At 42.7% G+C, this 17,258-nt stretch overlaps 1 protein-coding gene across 9 annotated transcripts in view; it reads right to left on the reverse strand.

Moving 5' to 3' along the window:
• The window catches only part of PTPRK (protein tyrosine phosphatase receptor type K), a 587,191-nt gene that overhangs the window by 457,563 nt on the left and 112,370 nt on the right, over positions 1-17,258 (reverse strand). For all 9 annotated transcript variants that reach the window (XM_077162868.1, XM_077162867.1, XM_077162866.1 and 6 more), the window contains one exon: positions 1,724-1,846. In XM_077162868.1, the coding sequence (XP_077018983.1) occupies positions 1,724-1,846 (123 nt within the window). The remainder of the gene's footprint in view (positions 1-1,723; positions 1,847-17,258) is intronic.

Genomic DNA, 17,258 nt, shown 5'->3' on the forward strand with positions numbered 1-17,258 from the left:
TAAAATTCACACTAAGTATTGGGAAGGCCTTTCTGCATTTATAAAAAATTCTAATTAAAAACTATTCTCAAATAATCATAAAAATATATATTTAACTCAAATTAATCATCACTCAATCCATCAATTACATATTATGTACTTTAGCACTATAACTATTGTATAATATACACAGTACTGTTACCTATGATTGTATAATATAATAGTACAATTACATTTACTTATGCATTTTTTTCTAAGCTTTGGAAGGACAGAAGTTTGTTCTTTTCAGTATGTGTGCTGGTTCAAAACGATGTATGTACCCTAGAAAAGCCATGTTTTAATCCTAATCCCATTTTGAAAAGGCAGCTGTTTCTTCTAATCCCTATTCAATATTGTATGTTTGAAACTGTAATCAGATCATCTCCCTGGAGATGCAATCTAATCAAGAGTAGCTGTTAAACTGGATTAGGTGACAACATGTCGTCACCCATTTGGGTGGGTCTTGAGAAGTTTCTGGAGTCCTATAAAAGAGGAAACATTTTAGAGAATGAGAGCAGAGAATGGTACAGCACCACCAAGCAGAGAGTCCATCAGCAGGTGACCTTTAGAGATGAAGATGGAAAACACCTCCCAGGGAGCTTCATGAAACCGGAAGCCAGGAGAGAAAGCTAGCAGATGACACCATGTGCCCTTCCAGCCAAGAGAGAAGCCCTGACGGTGTTCACCATGTGCCTTCTCACTTGAGAGAGAAACCCTGAACTTCTGGGCCTTCTTGAACCAAGGTATCTTTCCCTGGATGCCTTAGATTGGACATTTCTATAGACTTGTTAACTGGATCATTTCCTCAGCCTTAGAACTGTAAACTAGCAACTCGTTAAATTCCCCTTTTTAAAAGCCATTCCATTCCTGGTATATTGCATTCTGGCAGCTACCAAACTACAACAGTATGGTACTTTTTAAATTATGTTTACATTTTCAATTTTGAAAATTTACATAATTTTTTTGCTAAACATATACATGCCAAGCTTGGAATTAGTTACAAGTTAATATTTAGGCTTGAAGGCTTAAATATTAATGTGATATTTTTAAAAAATGATACATATATATTGATGTACTATGTTAACCTGTCTTCCACAACTAAAAGAAAACACAAGTCAAAATGGCTCAAATCATAAGAAAACTCACTATCCCACATGAAAATTAAAGGACATTAACGTAGTCTAAACTGCCAGCCCCTCTCTTCTAACTCATTTTTCTTCTCCAACCTGGACTGTCACCCAGTTCAGCCCCAGGAGGAAACACTCCTTTGAGCACCAGGAGACACACGCCCTTCCCTCTGTCTGCCTCAACCAAAACTGGACAATCTCACTGAATGCGAACCAAATAAACTAGTCCCACATTCTGCATTTTTTTTCCCAATGATTTTTGTGGAGGGAGGGGGTGCTGCAATGGCCTGGGAATGGAGCCCAGCTCCCCACACAGCAGGCGGGACGCCTACCACTGAACCACCCCAGCTCACTGTTTGTGCCAATTCTTAATTTTTGGTTTATTTAAATAAGAAAATAAAAGTGAAAATGGTTAGGGTTTTTCAAAGACAGATCACAAAGGGAGCTAAGCACTGGGGGAGAACCGAGGACTGGGGCAGGTTAAGAGAAGGCAGGAGCAAGCGCCCGCACGTGGCCGGGAACCAATGGGTCACCGCGCCCTGCACGCGACAGGCCCGCCCCGCACACAAAGCGCTCACCTGGCGGCATCTCTGGAGGCAGGTAGTGGGGCTCCTGGGCGCTGACGTGCACCCAGTCGAAGTCGTCGTACAGGTCCTGCTGGTAGTCGCAGGCCCCTGGCCCGTCATCAAAGGAGCAGCCCCCTGGGAAGGAAAAGAGGCAGGTTACATCCTCAGCTGGGGAGGGCACGCGGGGAGGACACCCGGGAGGGCGCTGGGGGAGGCAGCGGGGAGAGTGCGCGGTGGGGGGGGAGGGCCGTGGGGAGGGCGCGGGGGAGGGCGCTGGGGGAGGCAGCGGGGAGAGTGCGCGGTGGGGGTGGAGGGCCGTGGGGAGGGCGCAGTGGGAGACCACCAGGGAAGGCAGCGGGGAGGGCACGGGGGAGGGTGGGGCGGGGAAGGGCGGGGGTGGGGGGGAGGGCGCCGGGGGAGGCAGCGGGGAGGGCGCGGGGGAGGGCGCCGGGGGAGGCAGCGGGGAGAGTGCGCGGTGGGGGGGAGGGCCGTGGGGAGGGCGCCAGGGGAGGGCGCTGGGGGAGGCAGCGGGGAGAGTGCGCGGTGGGGGGGAGGGCCGTGGGGAGGGCGCCAGGGGAGGGCGCTGGGGGAGGCAGCGGGGAGAGTGCGCGGTGGGGGGGGAGGGCCGTGGGGAGGGCGCCGGGGGAGGGCGCTGGGGGAGGCAGCGGGGAGAGCGCGCGGTGGGGGGGAGGGCCGTGGACGCGCCTTCCCCGCCGCCCTTCCCCGATGGCCTCCCCCGGCGGGTCCAGGTGCTCCCCACTGCACCAGCAAGTGCTCCCGGGTCTCCCCACCCGCCATACATTCCCACAGAGGGAAAAATTTCTCTCCTTATCTTCCCTTGGAATAAGGAATCAGCTGGAGGCTCAGAAGGACGCCGGAGGCACGAATTTTGAAATATTAAAAATAACAAAGAATGCAGATCTAGCGAAGCTTCTTTAAATATACAAGCTGCCCAGAATTTCGTTATTTAACAACTCTTATGGGGAGAAAGGGTGTAAGGAAAAGAGTGGAAACTGTCACTCTTTGTAACCAAATTTAAAAGAGTGAATTGGTATTTGCCTTACCAAATTGCTTGCTTTAAAAGAATACATTGAAATCTACTCATGGTAGCAAATAAGACCTATAAACCTATACAGAGGCTAATGCATTTCTGGTAGCTGATACACTCTTCCATACACAATTGATTTTAAAAGGGGTCAGAAATGAAGCACAAAGTCAATCAGAGTAGCCTATAATGCCCAACACCAAATTTGCCTTTTTCAATTTTGTAAAAATGGAAGTAGACTTTCCTCTTCACAGCAGTCATCTTTCCTAGCTTCCTTTTCCAGAGTAATTTAACGGCAGAAATAGAACGATTACTTGTTTGCTTCTCAGCCTACATATACAGGCACACACATCTCAACATATTTAGCGTATTCAAATCATGAAAATAAGAACTGGCCTATATGTCTAATCCTGAAGGAAAGTGGATTAGAACTAATGAAAATCCAGTAGTGGCAATTATGAGAAAAACCAATAACCTGCTCCTTTCAAGTAGCTTATCTGTTGAGTTTCCATGGGGACCTCTGTGTTCTCAGACCAGGAAGCAGCCTGGGGGCTGGTGAACTTGAGGCCAATAAATATTTCACTGTAAACAGGGAATTCCTTTTCCTCAGCCAAAGCCTGACAATTTGAATATGTATAAGAGTGAGATTCCAGTGATAGAGACAAGCCAGTGTCACAGCAAGGAAGGCAAATCCCAGAGGTGTTCAGGTGACAGGCTGCCCCGGCAACCTGTGTCATAGCAGCAGGGCACCTGCATCTGTCCTCAGTCACTCTCATGATCCCCAAGCCTTCGGAATAACCACACACTAGTAGTTTCAAACCTTTGTAGTGCTTTCTTTTTTTTTCGCACAGACAGGCACTGGGAATTGAACCTGAGTCTCCAGCACAGCAGTTGAGAATTCTGCCACTGAGCCAGCGTCACACCACCCCGTAGTGTATTTTTTAACATGCTTAAAATAGCTTTTTATAGATAGTCTCCTGAAAAATGATGTGTTTTTAATTTAAAATTAATCAATGAAAAGAGGTTGCTAGGAAATGCATCTTCACATAGCAAAGGGAAAGTTATTCTCAAAATGTCATTTGCTATCGTAACCCTAAAACGACTTCCTGCTTTGCAGCTCATCTTTCCAGGCCCCTCACCCTCTGCACCAGTGGAGCCCCCACTGACTAGACAGAGAGGGCCTTAAATGCTGTCCTTCACAGCCACAGCTAATTGCAGACTCCAGGACTCCGATCAGCAGTAACAAGGAGCAGTAGCTGTGCAGAATCCGTGGGTGAGGCCCTGCTCTCTGCTGCACAGCACTGCCCTACCAGCAGCGGGTCACGAGTGCTAGAAATAGGCGGAGGTCCACCCTACTCAGGGCATCAGAACATTTTAAAAAGATGTGTTTTCATGTTCAGTTTATCATAACTTCTAACCCAAGATATATATATATGTAATTAACAAATTAAAACATTAATAAATCCTTGGTGAAAGATTTTTCCAAGTCATTTGTAAAAAAAAAACACATTTCTTTCAGGGTTCCAGTCTAAGCCAGTGTACTAGACTAGATGATAGGGGATACAAAAATAAATAAAATACTGTGCCTGGTCTGATGAATAGGATTAAAAAAAGCAAATGTAAAAATTACAAAACAGTGTGTTGCAGGAGATAATAAAGACATGATCAAAGACGCAAAGAACACAGAAGAATCGGCTGCCTTCAACCAGGCAGGTATCAAAGGCATGGAACTGGTCCCCAATGAACATGGGCAGAGAGAAGCCAGGATGGAAATGTGACTGAAATAAACAAAAGCTAGAGCAGAGGCACACAAGGCTAAAGGAGCACGACACATTGGGGAATCTCAAATAATTCTGAGTAATGAGCAGAAAAGTTTCTAGAAGACAAGACAGAAACAAAACCAAATATGAAAGGGTTTAAATCTCATAAAAAGGAGTTTAGATTTTAGTTAATAGTTTTACTGAAACCATTAAAGGATCGTAGCCATTAGTGTGACACAATCCTAGCTGTGTTAAAAATAATAATAACTTGGGCAAGCAGAGTTCAAATAGGGGAAATGGAGGTAGTTGATTTGGTTGAATTTCACAGCACATAACACACTGTAAACAAATTCCGCCATCCACATCCCTATTGACCATTTAAGGCGCGTAAGAAAGCCTGAACAGAGTTGTCTATGATACGTGGTTTTCTAGACACAGGTGCCTGAGGTCAACGCGTCTTTCTGTACAGTACTCAAGTGTATTTAAAAGAGACGCATCACAACATGGTTCTAATTCATAAATTGAGACACAGGTCGTAAACAGAAGGATTCCCTGAGCTAGAAGCTGGAATAGAAGGAGGCAATACTGAGTTGGTGTTCAAGGGAAATTCAGGTAGGCAGAGGAGAAGAAAAATGACCTAGGAAACAGGTTCCATTTTCACTGGTAGCCTTTGGTACTGGTGATAAAGCTACAACGAGTAGCTGCAAATCATGCCAGAGAAATGGCGGCCACGAGTTTCCTGACCCTTGGAAGAAAATTACTTCTGAAGAGCCATTTCACAGATTGCTAATTCCTCTACACCAATCCATCATGCTGATAGGCCACTGTGGCAAGCCACTTACGGGGCTCTGCAGTCTGTTCACTGGAAAATAAAAAATCAAGCTGATTTTGAACTTGGCAGGATTTTTTCCATTCCTAGTGGCTGTTCACTGGGGGTGAGGCGGCATGTGAATATTAGGTAACACCCTCCCCCCCAAAAAAGACTATCTCTGGCCCCAAAACTATACTGTCTAAACATCTAGGTGGTAGCTCTAGGAGAGAATTTGAAAATAGACTCTTTCTGTGGACTCATGAAAGAACCAATATTAAATTCAAATCCTTTCTGAAATCAGACTTTTCAATAAAATTTAGGATTGGGTTAATTCCAAACAAAACTGAACTGGAGAAAAAAGTCTAAGTAGGAACCTGTAGCTCTGAACAATTTTGAAGAACATTCTCCCCTAAGATAATGTGTACAGTGTTATGAAGATTTGTCAACAAGTTCTCCTCTCCAAGACACCTATATAATCTTAATTTTCTAACTGAATATAATACAAGGAATACATATAATTAATTATCTTTCACAGTTTCCTTTACCGTTCGTAGGAACAAACCTCATTTAGCTAAAGATACAGACCATTTCCTTTTGCTTTACTTAAATTTTCTTGATACAGGCTTTTAAAAAGTATGAGGGAAGTCCTAGGCAAAATACATTGGCAAGTGCAATCGCATAGAATAAAAGATAAATTAAGTTGTTTGATGGCCCAAAATAAAAAAAAGAACAAAATAATCGTTTCCAATTGTGATTAAACTCTGATACACAAATTTGCTCATTTAAACGGTCATCAGCTTTGGAATGCTCTTTCTGCCATTAAGCAAACAGAGAAAGATCAACCATAGCACATTAGGACCAGGCAATACTGAGTTAAATTAACTTTGAATTGATCATCTTTATGCTAGTCAGAAACCATAACAGTAATTTACTGGTATAAGTTCCAAAACTCATTAAAAGCAGCCAATATATTTCACAAAAGATTTCAAAAGAACAAAAAAAGGAATTTATTATACACTACTTTAAATACGGTTCCATTTAACATATGAGAAAATAAAGTTTATTCCCAGAGAAATACCTTACTGAAAAAAAAGTGTAAAAATTGTTGCTTTTTAAATTAAGTTCCTATTTCCTCTCAAATCCACTAGGATAACCTAATAGGCTCTCCTTGCTCTTTTATCTCTACACTTTTAGAAATACTGAAGGTACAAAATAAGAATTGGAATGCCATGACTGATGTTTGGTAGTTTACATCAGCCATGATGACGAGCTATGCTTTTTCTAAATGTCAACACTAAAAATTCAAATAGGAACAAAATTCACGCAGACACAAAGAACAAATGCCTTTAAGGATGGACTGAGGGCACTGATCAAAATACATTGTCCTGGTTCAATACCAGAGAGGATCTACTGAAAGAAAAATAAGAGAAATTTATGAATTAGAGTTCTTTAAAAGATAATCACATCAGATCCAGAAAAAAAAATCCTTTGTCCTGCTTTTAGTTGATTAGTATGTGAAAATATTGTTTGAGTCTAGCTTCCTCATAAAGGAAAAGAATTTATGGAAATCCAGACCCAAAATGTACTGATAGGTGCAAATGATTCTTGATGAGAGAAGAGCTCATTTCAAACACATTCATAAATTATCCAACAGAGCATTCCTAAGGTTTCATCCTCTAGCCAAGAATATATGTTTAATATATATATAATCCAAGATTCCTTAGCTGTTGGGACTACAAATTGTCTATGCTTCAAAGTAAATGTTACACTCCAACTGAATGAATAATCTTCCTTTAATAAAGCTGAATTAACCAAAATGGAATAATAAGTCCAATTTTCACTTCCCTCCACCTCTGTGGAGAAACAATATATCAATCTCCTATGCTTCAATAAGCAGGGCTCCGGGAACCTTCCGGAATGGGCACCCAGCACCCAGCGGTGGAAGAGAGAGAGGCGGTATCTAGAGGTAGCGCGGGCGGGTAACCAGGCACACCCACACCTTCACTACTGAGCTTTTCCGTTTCTTTCCCTGTAAAATCAAGACAATAAGAGCTACAGTGCAGTGGGTGTGAGGATTAGTGATAATGCATGTAAAACTCCTAATTCCCAGCAAACATTTGTAAAGCACCATTACTTTTTCCAGGTTCTCATCCTCTATCCTGCATGTGTACTTCCCTGCTGCAACCCTATGTACATATTTAACAGATAACCCCTAAGAGGGAAACTTATGTTTCCACTGACTTTACGCAGGAAGACTAAAGGGGGTGTGAAATAAAGGCAACATAACCCCTTTCCCCTGGACACTCAGAGACAGCCAGATGCTCCTTTAGACCAGGGACTGGCACACTCGGCTCAATAAATATCTTTGACTTTGCGGGCTAAACAATTTCCGTCACAGCGGCATACCTCTGTCAGGGCAGCGAGAAAGCAGACCCGGGAAAGGGCACAACTGTTTGTGAATAAAACTTCACAAAGACAGGCAGCAGGCCAGCTCGGGACCACGAGGCACGGATGGCACTGACCCCTGGCTCATATCACCCGTTCTTACGGATTTTGAGAACAGGCAGCATAGAGTCTGATTTAAGGCTTACAACAAGCATATTGATTCCCATGTCATGTCTCCATTTTCTTTCCCATAACTGGGTGTGCTGGTTTGAAAGGAAGTGTGCCCCCTAGAAAAGCCATGTTTTAATCAAAATATCATTTCGTAAAGGTAGAATAATCTCTATTCAATACTGTATGTTTGAAATTGTAATCAGTTCATCTCCCTGAATGATGTGATTTAGTCAAGAATGGTTGTTAAACTGGGTTAGGGGATGACATTTGGGTGGGTCTTGATTGGTTTACTGGAGTCCTATAAAAGAGGAAATATTTTGGAGAATGAGAGAGCCAGAGAGAGCAGAACGACACAGCCATGAGAAGCAGAGTCCACCAGCCAGGGACCTTTGGAGATGAAGAAGGAAAATACCTCCTGGGGAGCGTCACGAGACAGGAAGCCAGGAGAAGAAGCTAGCAGATGACGCCGTGTTCGCCATGTGCCCTTCCAGATGAGAGAGGAACCCTGACCATGTTCACCATGTGCTTTCCCAAATGAAAGAGAAACCCTGAACTCCATCGGCCTTCTTGAACCAAGGTATCTTTCCCTGGATGCCTCAGAGTGGACATTTCTATAGACTTGCTATTGGGACATTTTCTTCCCCTAAGAACTGTAAACCAGCAACTTATTAAATTCCCCTTTTTAAAAGCCATTCCATTTCTGGTATATTGCATTCCAGCAGCTAGCAAACTAGAACACTGGAGATATATTAAGATGAGGAATTAGTGGGTCAAGGCCAGGAAGTCCAGCCAGAAACTGAGTATGAGCACCAATACTGAAGCAGGAACCAAAGGCCAATGTCCACCAGGGCAGAGCGATAGGTCGGCATGTCAGGAAGTAAGAACGAAGGAACTGGAGAGCCTTGAGGTCCTCCAGGCCAAAAACCAAGGCCCACTTGAAGAAATCAACGTTCTATCATGATCCATCGCAGACACACACACGGGTAAACAGACACACTCGGGCATTTGTTTATCTCCTGCTGTGGGTCACTAGCGCAGTGCGCTTTCCACACGGCGGGGGGGTTGTGTGGATCAGGGGAAGAGATACTAAAAGAAAACAGACCAGCAATCCTCTGTCTCAATACAGGTGGCAACATGCCCTCGGTGGGAGGTGATCCAGGAGACAGGTGGGACAATTGAAGTTTCTCTCCCTAATTAATTTTCAGGTCTCAGACACAAGTTGGAGTCCAAAAAGGTGCCTCTGACACCTGGGCAGCCCTCACAGCGCCAATGTGACTTCATCCAACCTCATTATGGGGCTAATGGGCGGTTATATGCCAAACAGCCATAGAAATGATTTCACAGTTGAAAAGAGGTTTATTAAAATGTAAAAGGAACATATTAGTGAAAAGCAGCTCAGTAAAAAAATAAAATTGCCCAAGGTTTAGAGAACAAGGAAGTATCAAAGTCAGGCTCTGAACCTAGGATCTATGACTTTTTTCACTCTTAACCACTACCTTAGATGGCTTCTCAAAAAGAAGGGGTGGGATTAGACTTTCAGAATCATCCCTTGCAGCTCCCTCCTCCAGTTATAGCCTTGATAAATTTCTCAACTGTGCGAGTTTGAAGTTACGTACCCCAGAAAACCCCATGCTCTTTTAATCCATTCTTGTGGCTGACAACCTATTATGGGTGGGACCTTTTGATTAGGTTGTTTCAACTGAGATGTGACCCACTGTAGTAGCTGTGCTCAGGTGTCAACCTGCCCGGGGGACGTGCCTAGTTGTTATGCTGTTGTAGGCTTTTAAATCGGCAGCATGTGAAATTCATCTATGGCTGACTACAACTGCAGTCCACTAAGGGGAGTGCCTTCCACAATGAGTGAACTGGGGATTTAACACACAGAGGTCAGGGGAGAGCTCAGCAGCTCAGACTCAGAAGTTTGGAGATGCAGAAAGGAATGGCCCCAGGGAAAGCTGTTTGACCCCAGAAGCCAGAAGAGAAGCCCAGCGGATGTTGACCTGCGCCTTTTCAAATTAGTAAACTTGTGACTAAAATCCCCTTTATAAAAGCAAATCCATCTCACGTGTATTGCATTCCAGCAGCCTTAGCAAACAAGAACTCCCAGACAATTCAAGGTAGGTCTTAATCGTTTATTGGTATCCTTTATGAGGATAAAAGATAAGTTCAGAGGGGAATAAAAACACCCAGAGACGTCTGGAGAGAGCTCAGAGACAAAGAGGACCAGCAACTGCAAGTCACGCCCCTTCCCACGTGACAGAGGAACCCAGATGCCAGCAGCCTTTCTTCAAAGAAGGTATTTTCCTCTGGAGGCCTTAGTTTAGACATTTTCATGGCCTTAGAGCTGCAGATTTGTAAACTAATAAATCCCCATTGTAAAAGCCAACCCATTTCTGGTATATTGCATTCCGACAGCTGCAGCAAACGACAGCACCCACACAGACTGCATTTCCGAACCTCCTATGTGACAGCGTGGCAGATAAGAAGGGTGGTGTTCTGACGCTGAAGACAAAATACGGTAAACTTTGAACCACACCACCTATCTAAATCTTTCAGTCATCCTTGATGTCACAGGCAGAAAATGGTGTCTTTTTTTATTTGACAAAACTATAAAAGCCTATCCAGGGGATTGTTGGAGACTGAGTCATGTCCCGTACAAAAGGCAAGTTCAGCTCTCACTCCCTGGCCCCGGGGGTGGAAACCTACTGTAAACAGGACCTCTGAGGATGTTCTTAGTTGAGGTGTGCCGTGCCCAAACTGAATGAAGGTGGGCCTTACTCTGAGATGCTGAAGTCCTTAGAAGCAAGGGAAACTGGACATAGAAGAGAGAAGCCACGGGAGGCGGCCTGAAGCGGCAGGGCAGCAGAGCCCCCAGGCACACTGCCACGTGAGGGGACAGCCCGGGAGCCACCAGCCCGCCAGAAGACGCGGCCCCGTGGGGAAGCAAGTCTTCTCGTCTCCAAAGCCATCAACAGCCAGGAAGCAGAACACAGATCATCCAGTGATTGCACAGGAATCTTCTCTAGAAAGGGTGACTTACGTAAGCCACCTGTTCTGAGAATTGTATGATCGTAATGCGATCCCATCACTCACAACACTGCCCCTCACTTCTCGGCTCACGAACCCCCAAAATATGTAAAACTGAATATTACTCTTCTACCTTTAAAGACATTAAAATAAATTAAAACCAATTTTCTTCTGAAATTTTTTGACATAGTTTCCACGCAAATGCAAGGATAGGAAACCAGGTGTTTTTCCAAAACTCATTAGCGCATTTATTCAAGTTCCTTTCCCTGCATCTCATTCTCTTACCTATTCCAGTAAAATCTCATCTTTTTTGCTTAGTGTTAGATACACAATCTAAAAAAACCCACTGAACAAAGTAATAGAGAGTAAATGTACTGAGAAATAAAATTCCAAGCTGAAGCCGTATCTACATTTTGGTAAAATTGGAAACCACCCAAGCTCATATTCAAACATTTCTTTGTTTTGTTTTGTGTCTCATGGAGGGACCTATTGGGCTCCACTTGGCCCTTATCAGACACATTCTGGCTTATTTCAGCAGTCGCTCCAGGCTCAGCTCAGGCACGATGGGTGACAGATGGATTTTCATTGCCAAAGAGAGTTCTTTGAAAGGCTGAAGGCATGTAAAGCAGAATTTCATAGCCCAGTTCCCTAAGACGGGCCAAAGAGGAGTTTTAAACCTTTGAACTGAAAGTTTTATATCTGATTGACAAAAGGAATCTTAAATCTACCCAATGACATTCTAAGAGGGTCAGCAATTCGGTTTGTAAAACTTTGAAATACACTTCAAAGAAACAGATAACCACCCAACTTATGTCAATAACCAAAACGCATCACAAAAATCAAGTACAGCACGGTGGCTCAGTGGCAGAGTTCTCACCTGCCATGCCTGAGAATCAGGTTCGATTCCCAGTGCCTGCCCATGCCAAAAAAACAAGAAAAGAAAATAAAGACAAGAACAGCCAAGTTTTACTTTTCTGTATTTTTCATATGTATGGAGCCCCTTTCCTATGAAAATGTTTCTAGGCTCAGTGTCATGTAAAAGTTATAAAGGCCAATGTTTGTATTTTTCAGTTTTTAAAACACATTCCAAAGACTAAGGAATTGTGGTTCTTTCTGCCAATTTCTTTAATTGAAACAAGAAAATCAGATGTCATCGTTTCAACTAGTATACGAACTACTCATTAGCGGTTCTCATTCTGGTCTGTTCCGCTGCCAGACCCACAGCTAGCAGGCCACTCACACATAGGCAGACAGGCTGGTCCCGGTGTCAGGGACCTCTGCCCCTTTTCTCATCAAGGAAGGACTCTGGGCTCGAGGCAAAGTTTTGCTGAGACTTTTACAACTGCCTTTAAAACCACCAACAGAGTCACTGTGGAAGCCTGAATCATCGTAACTTTATCTTCTCAAATTTCCTCTCTCAGGAGAGTGCAGATGGTTACCATTTAGTAGAAATGCCACATAAAATGAGGATTTCTCCAGCAACAGAAGGCTCAGCTGTGGCAAGTCTGTGCTGAGTGACACACAAGTCAGTGGCCACTCTGGGGACTCTGGAGTGGACAAAGGTGGCTGTGGAGTGTTCAGAGGTGGCTGTGACGGCCTCACCTAGACCCAGGCCTGGCCTGTCTTCATTTAATCATTTCTCCACCAGCAAAGAAACCGCTTGGCTCCATTTGCTCATTTCTCCTCCCACCTCCATGCCACGCGGGAATGCTGCCAATTAGTCTGAAAATCTCTCTACAATTCCTGCGACATTGGAAGCTGAGTGCTATGCACATGGAAGTCACCATTAAGTTAGGATTCTGTTAGGAAAACACCCACGTGATAGACTTATTATTTTTTATATTTGAAGTTTTAAAAGCAGTATTGCCAATAATCTGGAGGATTCGAGAAGAGGAACTTAGCAGAGTAGCTCATATGTCCTGACATATGACAGATGCAGTCATGTCCCAAAACATACGTGCACCACTGACCCCTCTCCAGCAGAACTCCTAAAATGTCAACTACCGCAGTTCCACCCCTCTAGAGCACGAAGGCCAACTAAACCAACCCGGAAGGCCTCCGGATTAAAGGCAAGCACGTCTCTTCACAAGAAACATGAAAACGTTTCCTTTGAAACAGGAGGGGAAGAGAAGTTGGCAAATAAGAGATCTGAACAATGGATTAAAGGAGTGGCTGAGTGACAACAGCATTTGAAGTGTGATTCTCCTGTGCGGTGGGATCACTTTTGTGCCACACTTCTCACCTCAAGCCGCAGCTCATGTTTTGGAAATTTTGTCTTCCTACAAATCGATAAGGTAAAATTCACTATTACAAGGCAAATAATTAGGAAAAACAAAATGTCCCTAAAGAATTCAAGTTCCAAAAACTTAGGGGAAGATTCTCATCCCTATAACTCATCAAGAAAGGGCAAACTGCACCAGGAATGAGGGGTTTTGTCCATATCATTTACAAAAAGTGAAAATTGGTGCTATTCAGAGTTGGTGGGAGACGCACAGCAAGGGGGAGGCAACTGGGACGTGCTGGGGAGGACAACTGCACTGTGTTTATCAAGCCTTTAAGGTATTTTCCCTATAATCCAATTACACTTCTAAAATCCATCCTAGGTAAATGTTTGCACGTGGGCATAAAGACATTCTCTGCAAGAAATCTCCATTCACGAGAGTTAACAAATGAAAACTAAATATCCATTAAGAGGACACTGAATCTATGAATTATGGAATATCAATATTTTAGAACACTCAGATTAAAGAGAATGACATATAAAGCATGAATGTACTGTCAAGAGAGAGGATGACATGCTGTTCATTGCTTTTAAAAGGTGTAGTCCAGGGCGAGTCACCGTGGCTCAGCAGGCAAGGATGCTTGCCTGCCATGCCAGAGGACCCGGGTTCGATTCCCGGTGCCTGCCCATGTGAAAAACAAACAAACAAACAAAAAGGTGTAGTCCAATAGCTGCGGCATAATGCAACCTGTGCTAAAAGCAAATATCTAGAAAGTATTTACAGCCATATGCATAACCAACCAATCCAAACTATCAGCAGCAATTATTCATAGGGATTTGTACATTTTTAGCCTATATATTTCTGTACCAGACAGAACATTTTAAATTAGCATATATTAACGTACTAGTTGGGGAACTGAAAAAATCATATAGAATTAACGTGAATGTCATCTTCAAGACACATTGTAAGAGACTAATTCAATAGAGTAACAAACACATTAACCTAATACATTCTCCAATAATACAATACAATTTAATAACACTGTAACTTCATGTACTAAAGGATTAAGGAATTCATTTATTAAAGCATGAGAATTTAATATTACCCATAATAAAATAAATTCCTTATCTATAATAGATCCTATCTTATCAATCTTCCTCCAAAACTCTGTCTTTATCTATTTAGGGCAGTAATAAAACTGATGAAACTACGATGATACAAGCATTTTTTGGTTTTTTTTTTTTTTTTAAGGAAAAGTTTGTTTAAAAGGATGATTCTACCAAATTAGAGAAAGTGACCCATGAAATTTCAGTTCATCTTCCAGAAATCATGAAGTGTTTGTCGGTACCATGTACATCCTGTCTGCGTAAGATCTTACAAACTAGCACCATTTTCATCAATAAGTGGGAGACTAAGTATGGTCTGATGAGGTGTGCCCTGTTTAGAAGTCTAAAAAATAGCACATCACTAAATTGCACTTCTGATGGTAGAAACACTAGGGAAATTGTTAAAATTAGAAAAGAAACTAAAGGAATCGACTCCAGCTCCAAACCCTTCTTCTCAGCCAAGCTTCCATGCCACCCCTTAGTTGGAGAATCCCACCTCCCACATGAAGAAAAAAAAGGAGACTTAATTATATCACCCCTCTATAGAAAAATTTTAGTCATTCTCTTTATTTAACAACACAAAATCTAAATTCCTTGTACAATTCAAAACTCCATTTGGGCTCCAGCACACATCTGAGCCTCACTTCTCCCACCACTTCCGAAACAGATCTCCAAACTTACAAAATGAGTCAATAGAGAACTCACACCCATTGAGCCTGTTCAGAAGCCCACATATTAAACATGAATTAAGAGAAACATCTCTAGCTATAACAAATACTTCCACCAAATGAGCTATCTTATATAACATCCACTTTTCATCTATCATTCAAATGGGCCTCAACATTCAGTCATATTATTCTTTTCCTTAAGGTTTACTAAACTTAAATCACAGGACAGAAAATGCATTTTTCCCTCTCACTCTCATTTTCACTCTCACACATGATTATTCATAATTCTGTTGAATCACTACTATATCACAAGTTCTCGAAGGCCAAGAGATTTTTATAAACAGACTTAAGGAGAAAAACATCAAGATTTCAAAGTAAGAGGAATGGGAACAAAGTGGCAGTTTCTGGGAGATGTGAGTAGCTAAAATGGCCACTAAAATAAGAGGGAGATATTTTGAAACAAAGACAGGATTCAGGGAAGGTCCAACAGATACAAACTGGGGTTACCAACCACACCCCCCCCCAAATAATTATTTATGAATCTTTTCAATGACACCCAAAGACAACAGGACCCACCTTCAAGTCCAATGGGCAGTGGCAGCAAGACTGGTTGCCATCTAGTATACTAACTGCAGACTAATGAGCACTAATTAAGTAATGCAACAGTTACATCGATTCATGCAGGGAGCCTTAATACTACACAGTATCAATTGGTGAAGATGACAATAAAGTGGTAGCAAAGAATCTAGCAATTATGTGGCCAAACGATGAGAGGATAATGGGATCCAAAAATATTAATACATGTAAAGAAATGTTGACTCCTGTGCATAAATGGGAAATGCGACCAATCACAAGACATCAATCATATAAAAGTTTCACTCTGAAGCCTCCAATTCATTCTGCTGGCACTTTAGCAGGCTGAGAAAACAGGTACAGGGAAGCTATTTACAAAAAGCTGCGTTTTTATGACAAAGCATGCAAAAGAAGACTGATTACACCAAAAGCACTGGAAGTCAGGCAAAACTAAAATTATCTTAAAGAACGGCGTTGAGTACAGCTTCCTAGTATTCTCCCAATGCCTAATAACATTTCCGGATCTCCTTTCGCTTATCACTTCAGTAACTTCAGGTAGGTCTCATCTGAGGACACAGCCAGACCGCAAAAAAGACTAAGGTATGACAGAGAATCAAACATGTCAAAAAGCACTTCTGATGCTACCTCATCTGCAAAGGACGGGTCTTCCTCTGAGAGTGGATGCCCTCACACACACACGCGCACAGATACACACACATTCATATAAAATAAAGCCCCAATGTATACGTGGCCATGACTATAACTAACGAGAACTCATAATGTCATTTAATTCAATAATGTTATTAACAATCTAACATTAGTAAAGTAAAATACATTCCTAGAAATGACACTTTCAGTTGGCTACAATAAAGTCAACCAGTGGAAATAACATGCTAAACTTATTAAGGGAAGTAGGGAAATATCTTCCAACTTCAACTGCCATTTAAACCCTCTTCTTATCTGTCAGTTTTGGTTTAATTTCCATCAACAATTTGAATGTTAACAGAGATTTGACTTAGATGAAGAGGGTGAGCAGAAGAAGCAGGGCTGGATGGTGTGAGGCAGGAAACCATGGCAGAGAGCAGGAATCCGCTGATATTCCACATAATCGGACTTACAGTCTTTCAGAAAATGTTCTAAAGCGTGTACAGTGCAGGAATAAGGGCTGTTAACAGGAAGCAGGTGATAGAAACCCAGAGGAATGAAAAAATCCCATGGGAAGGGAACTGGAGAGACTCTAGGGTCTAGAGACAAGTAAATATACCCAAAAGATGAGAACCATCCACATACAGGATTCTTTAATTAACCCTACTCCCTCTAGTGATCCCTAAAGGAGGCTGGACAAGTTTCATATTAAGATTTTTTTTTAAATGTATCCTAAGCATCTTGTAAAACAGACCAAAAAAAGAGTGATTCCTTTTTGCTGCAGCAATATTGGCAATAACACAGTCAGGTCTTCAAGAAAAAAGTATCTCTACCAAAGTGCTGTAAGTTACTGACTCACGTGGCCGTGCACCAGGCTACAGGCGTTCCTGGACCAAGGCATCTGCCCCTTCTTTAGAAGGCCACAGAGCTCAGTGTATGAGGCTCCTGATCTGAAGTGGAATTGGTGGCATAAGAACTGGGAGAGCCAAAGAGTAAAACTTTACAGTACTATAAAGCACTGGTCTGTAAGTCACTGGGGAAAGGGCACTGCAGGCCAAGGAGCTGACAGCTGAAGAGCTGGCTTCTGTCCAACCACCAGCCAGGCTGAACCTCGGCCTTCGCTAGTAGAACTTT

This window comes from Tamandua tetradactyla, chromosome 5 (genome assembly GCF_023851605.1).
Source record: "Tamandua tetradactyla isolate mTamTet1 chromosome 5, mTamTet1.pri, whole genome shotgun sequence".
Classification (NCBI taxonomy): Eukaryota; Metazoa; Chordata; class Mammalia; order Pilosa; family Myrmecophagidae; genus Tamandua; species Tamandua tetradactyla.